The sequence below is a fragment of the Asparagus officinalis genome, chromosome 7 (genome assembly GCF_001876935.1).
Source record: "Asparagus officinalis chromosome 7, Aspof.V1, whole genome shotgun sequence".
Taxonomy (NCBI): Eukaryota; Viridiplantae; Streptophyta; class Magnoliopsida; order Asparagales; family Asparagaceae; genus Asparagus; species Asparagus officinalis.
The window spans coordinates 41,639,718-41,651,759 of record NC_033800.1 but is presented as its reverse complement, the minus strand read 5'-3'; the positions used below and the strand labels follow the sequence as shown (position 1 = coordinate 41,651,759).

Sequence of the window (12,042 nt, the reverse complement as noted above, 5' to 3'; positions counted from 1 at the left end):
GTTGGATCTGAAGAAAATTAAAGCTTTTCTGCCACAGAGTATCAGCTCCTCTTGGAGGATGAGTTTCCTCAAGATGGTGTGCAACAGGTTGATCTACAACGTTGTTGGCAACTTGTAAGGTGTTTATTTGTTGATTGAGCTTCTTCTAGATGACCTGCAGCCGTTTTATGTTATGGACATACATCTTATAACTTGATGGTCATAGTCCTAACTAGAATCGTGCATCAACACAGAAGATAAAACCTGCACAAACTTAAATTTCTGTCGGCCTTACTTGTAGGAAGCAGACAAACCTTAAATGAACTTGGAGTCATTGGCTCATTGGTTCAGTTTGCCACTTTACCTGTAAGACGACATACTGGAAAGTGCTGGAAGTTCGGTGCTTACGTCAACTTTTGTTACCCTGCATAAGCAGTATATCTGACTATAGCTTCATCTGTAGAATTCCAGTGCTTACTTTAATTTTTCTTGCCTTGCATATGCAGTATATCTGACTATAGCTTCTTGTTCTTACTCCTGCTTGCTCAAAATTTCACATCATTATGGCCTTCCTCGATAAAACAGCTATTTAAAAAAAATCCTTCTTTTCTTTTTCCAGATTGGTAACGAAGAAAGAGTCCATGTTTACTATGCAAGGAGTGATGACGACCCTAGCTTTTACCGCAGAAGTTTTTGGCTTCTCGATAAGTATGCTCCTTAACGTGCTTTTATTTACTATTACTTTTATAACTTATAAACTGTTGTTTGTTATATTTTTCTGATAGGTGCATTCTTGGTTCATAATCATGGTTAGCGTCTAAGTTTGAGAGCATGCTGTTACAATGAAATATTTACTCTTGTCTTTCAGTGTGTCCCCTTACTCGAGATGCACTATTGAAACCATTTTCCCCTTGCCCCCTGGGTCTTGCTCCTGATCTATGTAGGAGAAAGTAGGAACCATCTGTCACCTGAATATCTTTGTGCAATTCTTATGTTATGATATATTCCTCATGGTTTTGGCTCTAACATGTCACACCTCTTGGATTCATAATCTTTGGTTTGGGACTTGTGCTTAGCCTCTTCACTCTTGCTATCTTTGTATGGTTGCTTTAGGCCACAAAGTCTCCGTTTTGACTTCAATCAAATGCTATTGCTAGGTTCACTTAGAACTGTGCTTGATCAGTTTATTTTTCCAGCAAAAAGCAATGCTTTTGAATTCTTAACTGTACTGTAACTTTGGTTAGTGGATGAAATCATCATGACTTTTTATCAGCAGTTCAGTTTGTTTATGAAATAAATTCTCACATGTACAGGATACTGTGGGTTGTATATTGTGATGCCCCCAAAAAGTTTAGTCCCACATCGGTGGGTGACTAAATAATTGAGTGGTTTATATAGTGAAGCCAAACGGTTAAGTATAGCATTGGCTGGTTGATTTTGACAGTGGTTTAAGCAGGGTCTCACAGCTTACATTGCGCCAATGGGCTCGCGGGTTGGGGGCATGACAAATGGTATCACAACGGTTTGCCAGCCGGAAGTGTGGAGCTAAGTGTTATGCCGGCTTAAGTGCTACACTATGTGAGCGTGGTGGGAGCCACCTCTAAAGCCTATAAGAACCACCTTTAGAGTTCACGTCACCTGACAGTGATACTGGGATGTGCCGATTGTCATGTTGCGATGATGACATTGCATATGTAAGGTAGCTTGATTGCGATGCCCCCAAAAACTTTAGTTCCACATCCGTTGGCGACTAAACAATTGAGTGGTTTATATAGTGAAGCCAAAGGTTCAGATGATTTTGGTAGCGGTTTGAACCAAACAACGTGTTACATTCAGTGGGTCTTACGACTTACATTGTGCCAACGGACTCACAGGCCATGAGCGTGACACATATTGTTCCTTGAGTGCTTACTCAAGAGTATCACTTTTCGTGAGGGAAGCACATTATCTCTGATCGTAAAGTTGAACAATTTCCATAACTCATATATGCTTATAATTATGCTATTAGGGGCATATCAATTTTCATCCACCATGATCTTCTATTGTCATAACATTTGGCGTTAAAATCAGATCTCATATTTCTACGATGTAGAAGTTATTTTGATATCAATTATTTTCCTCGATCTTGTGTTTAAAATGATTGATATCTCACAAAATGTGATCACGAGAAACTAATCGTTAATTTAAAATAATTTTAATTATGATAAAATAAAAACTTTCCTAAATATTAGGTTCTGAAAGTGTCACGATTGAAATAAGAGTGGAAGAATAATATTGGGCTATGTGATAGCGGCGGCCTGTGTGTGAAGCAAGTTACACATATGTCAAGCATGGACACATAAGTCATATAGCATTTCTCGAACTAATACTTGCCAATGATGGCGGTTTGGAGCAAAAAAACACATAACACCGGTCCTAGGTCTGTCCAAGAGGGCTAGACCGGCCCGGCTTGGTCCGAAAATTCCGGTCCGGGCCGAGTTACAAGCCCTGTTTGGGCCCGGGTCTGATCCAGATTAGAGCCAAGATCCGGGCCGATCGAATTTTCAACATTTTTTTACTTAAATATTTTGTTTTTAACAAAAAATCAAATAAATTAGATTTTTTGCAAAAAAAAAAATGGAATTTTACAACTTAGAAGTATTTACAAATAACAACTTGCAAAGAAGTTCTATTTTATTAATAATCTCATAATCTCTAACAATTGTAAAGTTGTTTTTTTAGAAATTGTCGCATCATGATAGCTGAGTACGTCCCAACTAAGTTCAACTAGGTTGGCATCTACCATCTATGTGAATATCATTTGCGATTCTTTCCAAAATAATTTATCACATATAAGTACATCATAACTAGACTAGCTTGGCACCTTCTATTCTTGTTTTACTGCAGCATCTGCTATTGTCAAATCTTGAATCTTATCTTGGATATATGCAATATGGTCGAGTTTTGACGTTTCTTTTCAAATGTTCGCCAGTCTTGTAAGCATATTACTGCCTGTATGGTAGCCGGATCTAATGATGTCTTGTGGTCATCAGTCAACTATCCTAATGCGCTGAAGGCTCATTCCGAAGCTACAGTAGATGTGCATTGTTAGTAAATCACGAGCCATGATGGAAAGTACATGATATTAAGTCGTTCAATATACTCTCCACCATGCAAAATATCGCATACCTATCCATTTTGACCCTTAAGTAAACGTGCAGAAAAATATTGTTCAATTTCAGATGCTTCCTGTGCGCCATCAGTACCACCACTTACCAGTACAACCAGTTAGCTGGTTGATTAGCATCTACCTATCAATTTTATAAGAATACGATGAAACTTGGGAAAGAGCTTGACACCATATTAGGAGTCGTAGCTTGAGAATTTCCACTATGTCTAACTACATATTCTTCATATAATTTTTTGAAATAAAATTTGATTGTGTTATGATGTCTAAGAGTAGTAATAGATTCACGGTGCTCACCCACCTCAATGTGACCTATTTTCGCATTGCCATATAAAGAGTTCAATAAATTTTGGAGCCCAACATCCTTCAAGCATGGATCAATAAGAACGCCCAAATAAAAAATAATAGGAATTAGTCTAAAATACTTATTAAATTTTGCTTCGATTTGTGTAACCATGTTTGAAAAATATGATTGCGTTAAATATTAAATAAATTTTGGATTTTAAAAACTTGTAAAGCGCCTTGATTTATAGTTGGGTAATAACAACTATATAAAAGGAGAATAGCTTCATAAAAAACTTGTAGCATATTCTTTACACAAGTTATATCGTTCCATTCTTCTTCAGTTATTCTGTAAGAGGAAGAACTAGAAGCAGAACTAGAACTAGAAATATAAAAATTCACAAAATCATTTGTAATTTTGTATACTCTATCACTACATTTAACATTAAATAGGTGAAAATCCACCTATCACCAACGTCTTATGGAATTTTTTTAGCACTCATATATTTTCTTCTACAAAGTTATTTTCATTTTTAAGTCTTTTTTCAAAAGCATTTAGAAAATAAGTAATGTTCCTAATTCAATCTATCACTGATCTAATTCATTAAATGCATTTTACACAATTAAATTAAAATATGACATATGCATCTAATATGAAAAGAATCAACATCACAGGGTAATAGCAAAAGATGATTTGATATGATTTATTACTACATTATTATTGCTTGCATTATTCAGTGAGAGTGAAAATTCTTTTAGACATTTCTAATTTTGTTAGTTTTTCTATTATTAAATTTGCAATATTTATATCATTGTGTGATTCTTCAAATGAAATAAGAGAAACAACTCTTTTAATCATTTGCCAATTATTATCAATCCAGTGTGTTATTATACATAAATAATCAGTTTGTGTTTTAGATGTCTAGATATCAGAAGTTGGAGAAAGTTTATAATTTAAACTTTCAAAATAAGCAATTAATTTTTTTTAGTTTGATAATGTTTTAAAATATCACGTTGGCAAGTTTGATGAATTTTTTTTTGAAAAGCATGTTAATGACCCTCTTTCATCATAACTTCAAAATTATCATCTTTTACCATTTTAAAAGGAATATTTTTAAGAACAATAAACCAGATGACGATTTCTGTGATCAAATTATGTCGTAGGTACATGAACTGATTGCTTCGGAGGGAGATGAGTGAGGGAGAAGTGTTTGGCGGATATCGGGTTGAGTGGATCCTTTCCTTCTATTGTGGCTCGCTAAATGTCGTTTGAGGTGGTTAGTCTCATGTAAAGAGCACATTTTAGATTTTGGTCGAGAATACGACAATTACTATTTTTTACTTCAATCTTCTTGAAAAAATCCCACACCCGATCTTGGCCTTTTAGATATTGGTGTTGGATCTTCGAGTTTAGTTTTCGAGGGTGAATTATCGGTTTTGATATTAGGACTCATATCGGGAGTCAAAGTTGCATGCTCATCATCAAAGCATAAATAATCGAATAAGGAAGCTATTGGAGATTTGGAATTGAGAGATTCAGAAAGGATTAGTAGAGACTAGGGAGTATTTAAGAATATTGGAGAGTATTAGAGATTACTAGAGAGTATTAAGAGAAAAGAGAAGTGATTTTGGGATGAGAAAATGAATCAAAATACCCCTCTATTTATAAAGGCAACCCCATAGATAAATGACCAAATACCCTCAAAATTTAACTTTTTTGACCGTTTTGAAGGTATTTTCATCAAAAAAACCAAAAAACAACCCCTAATTAGTCTGAACTGGGGCCGGTATCGGGCCCCCCCCCCCCCCCCCCTCCCGCCCCCCGGCCCCGCCCCTCCCCCCCCCCCCCCCCCCCCCCCCCCCCCGCCCCCCCCCCCCCCCCCCCGCCCCCCCCCCCCCCCCCCCCCCCCCCCCCCCCCCGCCCGCTCGGGTGCGGCCCGGGTCGGGCCGGGTCGGGCCGGGTCGGGCCGAGTGGCCCGGTCCACCAAATAACTAGCTTGTAGGCGGCCCTAGTTTTGAGCAGGACCAGAGCCCAACGGCTTAGATTTCTAGCCGTTGAGCGGTCCTGGGCCTGGTTCGGACCGGGTAGCCCGGGCTTTGATCTGGGTCCGGGCTTTCTGGATGCGGTCCAGGGTTCTAAGTGTGGTTCCAGACCTAGTCCGGACCTGGCCAGGCATCAGCAAAGCTGCCTGAAACTGGGTGTGGAAACCTACCAGGCCCGGGTCGAGTTCGTACGTGGACAATCGGGTTGGGCTCAGGCTGTGGACTTTTTGGATAGGCCTAACTAGTCCCAAACACATCCTTAAAGGATACTAATCTTATACATGACCACTACATCTTAGTCAGCTATCCAAAGTAGCAATATGGTGGCTTCAGGATATGATATCTTCTAGCAATATACTTGACCATGGAAATCGAGTTTATACCATAACTATGAAGAATATGAAAATGGTTGAAAACCACAAGGTAAGCTAAAGCTTAGTACATTATTCTACACTAATAGGTTAAAATAGCTTTACAGAATAACCATGTCAATCTTTACAATGTTAGTACTTATCAAAGTTTCACTTAAATTTTCTAAATTATGTACTAATGGATAAAAACACTTGTTGTATATGCTAGGAAAATAATTTAAAAATTAGTACTTAGTCATAAATCACTTGAACACATATATATATAAATCCAATACAAAAGCTCATGCATGGATAAAAAAATTATCACTTCTCAATTATTTAAAATCACTTGAAACAAAGGCTCTTGATAAACACTTACACATTAGGCTATCCGGGTACGTGGATTAAGCTCCTCTATCCCTGTCCGACACGTTTTGGGTAGGGGTATGCACTCGAAACGTGACGAGTACCTATACCCAAAACGTGACGGCCATGGATGGGTCCCATTACATATCCATTTACCTAAAAATTGAGAGATTTTTGAACCCAATAATCTGAAACCAAAAGTTATGACATGAAGGTTTTAAAAAAATTACAACTATATCCCCTCTCCCTCATATCATCCCTAATTTATGGATTCTCAAAACGAAAAAAAAATATTTACTAGTGACTCCCAACTTTGGCAGCTCGACAGCCTCTTATTCTTCTCGATGTCAGTTCACTAGATGTCGGCTAAAGGGTGAGAGGTTTAGTGATGATCTTCAACGTCTTAGCCTCAGAAGCGTGAGGGAAATTAACTCTTATTTTAGACATAGAAAAGAAAAACCAAGAAAAATAGCTAGCATATGCTTGTATTGATATGCAGAATTGATTGCCTTAGAAAAATAAGAACAAAACAAGAAAAGCACCTCATAACTCAAATTAAAAGAGTGAAAGGATCAATCTCATAATTACTCCATCATTTCACCCGAATTCCTCTAGTTCCTCGGAACCTAAATTTCCTTGCCAGTGACTGTCGAGTTTTGTTGCTTGACAATATTTCTTTCTTCTCAGTGTTATTTCACCAGAGGTTGGCTAAGGAGTGAGAGGTTTAGTAATGCTCTTCACATCTTAGCTTTAGAAGCATGCGGGAGATAAACTCCCATTTTAGACTAAAAAAACCGAGAAAAAATTGTCTAATATATGGTTGTTTTAATATGAAGAATTGATTGTCTTCGAAAAAAGAACAAAGTAATAAAAGCACCTCATGACTCAAACTGAAAAAGAGAACCAAAAAGAGAACCAACTTGCTTTTTCTTGGAAGATGAATGAGTTCTTTTATAGGAGAAGGTGTTGGGCGTTAATGAGGACATGTTATCTCATCATTTTATACAGTAGAAGGCAGCAGTATAAAGAAATAATTAGTATTGCAAAAAGGCAAGGATATGTTTATAAGAGAAGAAGTTGGGTTTAATGAGGGCAGGTGGTGTTATCCATTAGAAATAGAAATGTAAAGAAATAAATAGACGATGCGTGAAGATGAATTATTGGAGTGCACCTAACCTTGTCATAAGTTGTCTAATTGTCACTTATGCCAAAAGGACACTTTACTTGTTGCACTCAATACCATATAACACTCAATCACATCATTATATGGTGGAGTTTTTGAGGATTGATTAAAATATTGAGAATCAATAGCAATCACTTCTTTCAATAACACATCACTTTCCAAAATAATAAAAAATAATAAAATCAAGGCACATGATTGTTGGCCAAAAGTCCTCTTATCAAGAGGACCTGCGAAGCCTAACTTTATAATTCCAACAGATATATATTTCCATATATATGATCCATGAAGAAAGACTTTATATTCCTAATCCAAACTTATATTATATGTCAAACTCCAAGTAGTTCCTTGCCATATCATCAGATATTTGCAGTTGATGATTCGGTTCATTCCCTTAGCCCTATCCATACTTATTTGAAAAATATTATTTATATTTGGGGTGAGCTTATCACATGCTCAGTAAGTGGCATACATATTCAATAATTTACGTAACTGAACATGCACCTGTCTAAATGAATAGTTTATAGTAAATAAAAAATTTAGAAATCGGTTTTATGCATAGAAATTAAGCAACGTCACACCCTATCTTGACAACAATAATGTCTACAACGACGATTTGCCTAGAAAGATTGCCTACCGTTCAATTGGACTGCCTACCGCGATGATATTGATGCCTGGACTGCCTGCATTGCTCTGTAGTTATAATACCATACTCTTTTGATAGTCCCATGACTTAATTTCTTGGTGTGCACCATTAATCAAAACATAATGCAAAATAAGATCCGATATGATTTAAATATCTTTGATAAAACCAACTTGTAATGTATAGCCTACGTTATTAAATTTAAATATTTATACATGATAAATTCAACAAACTATAACTCAAGCTTCCGTGTGCGTGTGTGTGTATATATTGGGAAATATGATTCTAAGGAGTCACCTTAGATTGAATCTAAGGATGCACCTTCAAAATTACATTATATGCAATCAATTTACTTGATCCACTCCGTTCAATTTGATCTATATGTTTTGGATGCTGTATAAATAAAAAATTAGGTATATTAGATTGTAGTTGCTCATGCGTCAAGTGATTGTAAAATTAACGGTTTTACGACAATACAACTAAAATGACAATGAAAAATATGTGTTAGAAGTATTGGAACATAATGATTTTTATTTTATTGATGTTTTAAGACATTTAGATCATGATAAATGGAGCGGATCGTCCATTGAAATAGCTCAATCCATGTATTGAGAGGTCCATCCTTAGATTCAATCTAAGGTTGCTCCTTAGAATCATATCTCCCCCCCCCCCCCACACACACATATGTGTGTATATGTATATATGTACACACACATGTATATGTGTGTATATGTATACATGTACACACACACACATGTATATGTGTGTGTGTATGGCTATATATATATATATATGTGTGTGTGTATATATATGTATATGTCTATGTGTATGGGGAGGGTCTGGGGAGAGAAAGGGTGAGGGTATGGGGAGTTGATATCTCACTTGGGAATAGGGGTCACGAGAAGATCCAACGACCATATTTGTTCACGAAAATCCAACGGCCAAATTTCATTTTCGCACTGTTGCTGTGCGAAAACTTTTCGCATCCGAAGAAATCTATATACACACACACATGTATATATATATACACACACACGCACATATGTATACATATGTATATACATGTATATATATATATATATATATATATATACATATATATATAATATATATATATAATATATAATATATATATATATATACATCTACATTTATATATACATCTACACGTTTACATCTACATTTATGTATACACACATGTAATACACATCTACATATATATATACACTCTACATTTATGCATATAATGTTGTGCTGGTAGTTGAGGCTGGCATAATCCCCTACACTACATTCAAATGAGAGCACCACACTTCACATGCGTTGAGAGTGCATTTGGCGATATGTAACCATCTTGAATGCAGTGGAGCGGGGGGATTATGCCACCTCCACTACAAGCATAACTTTTTAATGCTTCGTACCAAGCATACCCCATTTCTCTCTCTCACTATATATATATGTATATATATATATATGTAGTATATATATATATATTATATTATATATATATATATATGTATATATATATATATATATATATATATATATTATACTATTATAATATATATATTATATATATATAGAAATGGTATGGTATGCTTGGTACCAAGCACAAATTTTGGTTTGATAGTGACGGTGACACAATCCCCTTCCATTCATTCAAATGCGGGGGACCACAATTCACATTGGGTTGAGAAGTACATGCAGGATATGCCCAACCATTTGAATGAGTGGAGTGGGATAATGTCACCTCACTACAAGCATGATTTTTTGTGCTTTGGTACCAGCATACCAATTTTTCTAAATATATATATATATATATTAATATATATATGTGTGTGTGTTGTGTGTGTGGTGCACTGTGTGTGAGTGTGTGTGTTGATATCTGTTGTTGATTATCTTAAAACATACTTTTAACATGGATCAGTCATCTCTTTTGTTAATGAGTAGTTTTGTATGGGGTCTACCCATCAACAAGATCCCTCTGCTTAGTGAAGGTCCTTTGCACATCAAAATGTAAACATTTGTAAACAAATAATGAGAAAATTATAAATTAAAGAATATGCAACCAACTTACCAATATTTTGTAAAACTCCAAGTTCCTTGTGTGATCCCTCAAGAAGTACTTCTAACTCTCACTAGACTTTCCTAGTGCAAACACATACATAAATATCAATTTCAACATAATACATATGTTTATGCATATCTTATGCAATTGCCTTATTAACACTAGTTCTTTCCTTTCTCTTCTTTCTTTTCTTTTCTTGCTCTGCTCGTTGTTACTGCATCAGTTTCTCTTTTGAGTTTTTTTTTTTCCTTTTTGTTGGTCAAGTGAAGGGATAGGGATGGAGAAGGGAATTAAATATTGCTACCCACATAGGGGTGCTAAACCGTATCAGTATCCGAGGAAATATCTGTAACAGTATCCGTTAGGGTACGGGTATGGTTATTCAAATCTATAACCGATAGAATATGGTTACGAATATGTTTTGTAGTGAAATATCTGTATCTGTATCCGAAATATCCACAAACATATTAGTCATACTATTACGACAATTGTAATCAGTAGATTATAGATTTGAGGTTAATTTTGGTCATCAAGATGTTTAATCTTATTTTTCAGATATAATGAGCATATTAATGAACTCTTTTGTATCACATGAACTATATTTTTTTAAATACTATCTAGTTTTCTCATATCTGTTTTGTATCCACATGTCTATTTGTAACCGTATTCGATTTTAGCAGATATGGATATGAATTTTCCTTACCGAGGTATATCCATATTTGTATCCGAGATGGCTAAGCAAATATGGATATGATAAGTATCATATCCGAGCCGTATCCAGATTGAGTGCACCCCAATACCCACCTCCTGCTCTATTATGGGACACATGTCCTACTTTCTCCCCAATTGCCACCTCAACAAATAAATATCTTTTGGACCCATGTCCAATTGTCCATTAGTTATACATAAAAACCCCTTGCAAATTTCCATTTTTGCATACATTTAACTTTTTGTTGCAACATCATATAATATTTCCTGACATTTACAAATATGCATCCTAAGATTATATTAAATAATTATCTAATTCATAAGGATTTTAAATTCTAAGAACAAAATTATTGGTGTTACAAAATAAATTAACACTTTATTCAATGGATGAGTATAAAAACACTTCTAAAATTAATTAACAATTTCAATGCAATGGATGAAGTTAGAACTATATCAAGTCGTGGAAACAACTTGTAGAAAATCGTTAGGCAAGGGTGCATACAATAGACCCAAATTGGTCTGGCCCCTTCTTGGACCCTGCATATATCAGGAGCTTCGTGCACTAGGCAGCTTTTTTTAATTTTCACTTTGCTGAATGTACATCCCTAATGGGAGAAGATTCCAAGATGTCTTTTGCATAATAAAGTGGAAAAAACAAGCTCTAATTGAAGTTCGAAGTATTGACCATTCCATATCACTGCATTGTATGAATATTTACTTCTGGTTGGTTCTTGCAAGGAATCCACAGTGCAGTTTTCAGTTTACTATGACATATTTGCTTTTTCTTATGTCTTATAGTCTTTTTTGTGATTTGGGTAAGCCCATTATCATGCATATGTTTTTGTTATTTGTAGGAAGATGATATATCTTTAACACTCCCAGCTTTTCACATATGAGCTTTTTTTTTGGGAGTTTATAGGATGTGAATACTGTCAATGATGAATCCTAATTTACTTAAATAAATTTAGTGAACTTGATTTCTTGGCAGCCAGAAGCTCTGACCTATCTTTTGATTGAGGTATGGGGGCATATATCATGAAAACAATATATTGGAACAAACTCATTTATGGACCTGTTTGATAAGTCTTCCACTAACCAGGTTTTTAGAACTAACTCGCTAAAATTTTGTTTAGCAAAAACTAGGCTAGAATCGACCAATATTTTTTAGTTCAAATTTTGGTCTTAAAATCAGTTTACTTCTGGGCGGGGTAGGTGGTCCAGAAATAAACTTAACTTTTTTTTTTTTTTTTTTGGGGGGGG

The 12,042-nt window shown here is 35.5% G+C and overlaps 1 protein-coding gene across 1 annotated transcript in view; it reads left to right on the top strand.

Moving 5' to 3' along the window:
- LOC109847033 (calmodulin-binding transcription activator 6-like) overlaps positions 1-12,042 on the top strand; it is a 59,903-nt gene that overhangs the window by 10,076 nt on the left and 37,785 nt on the right. Inside the window, exon 4 of the mRNA XM_020416277.1 lies at positions 599-687. Within this exon, the coding sequence (XP_020271866.1) occupies positions 599-687 (89 nt within the window). The remainder of the gene's footprint in view (positions 1-598; positions 688-12,042) is intronic.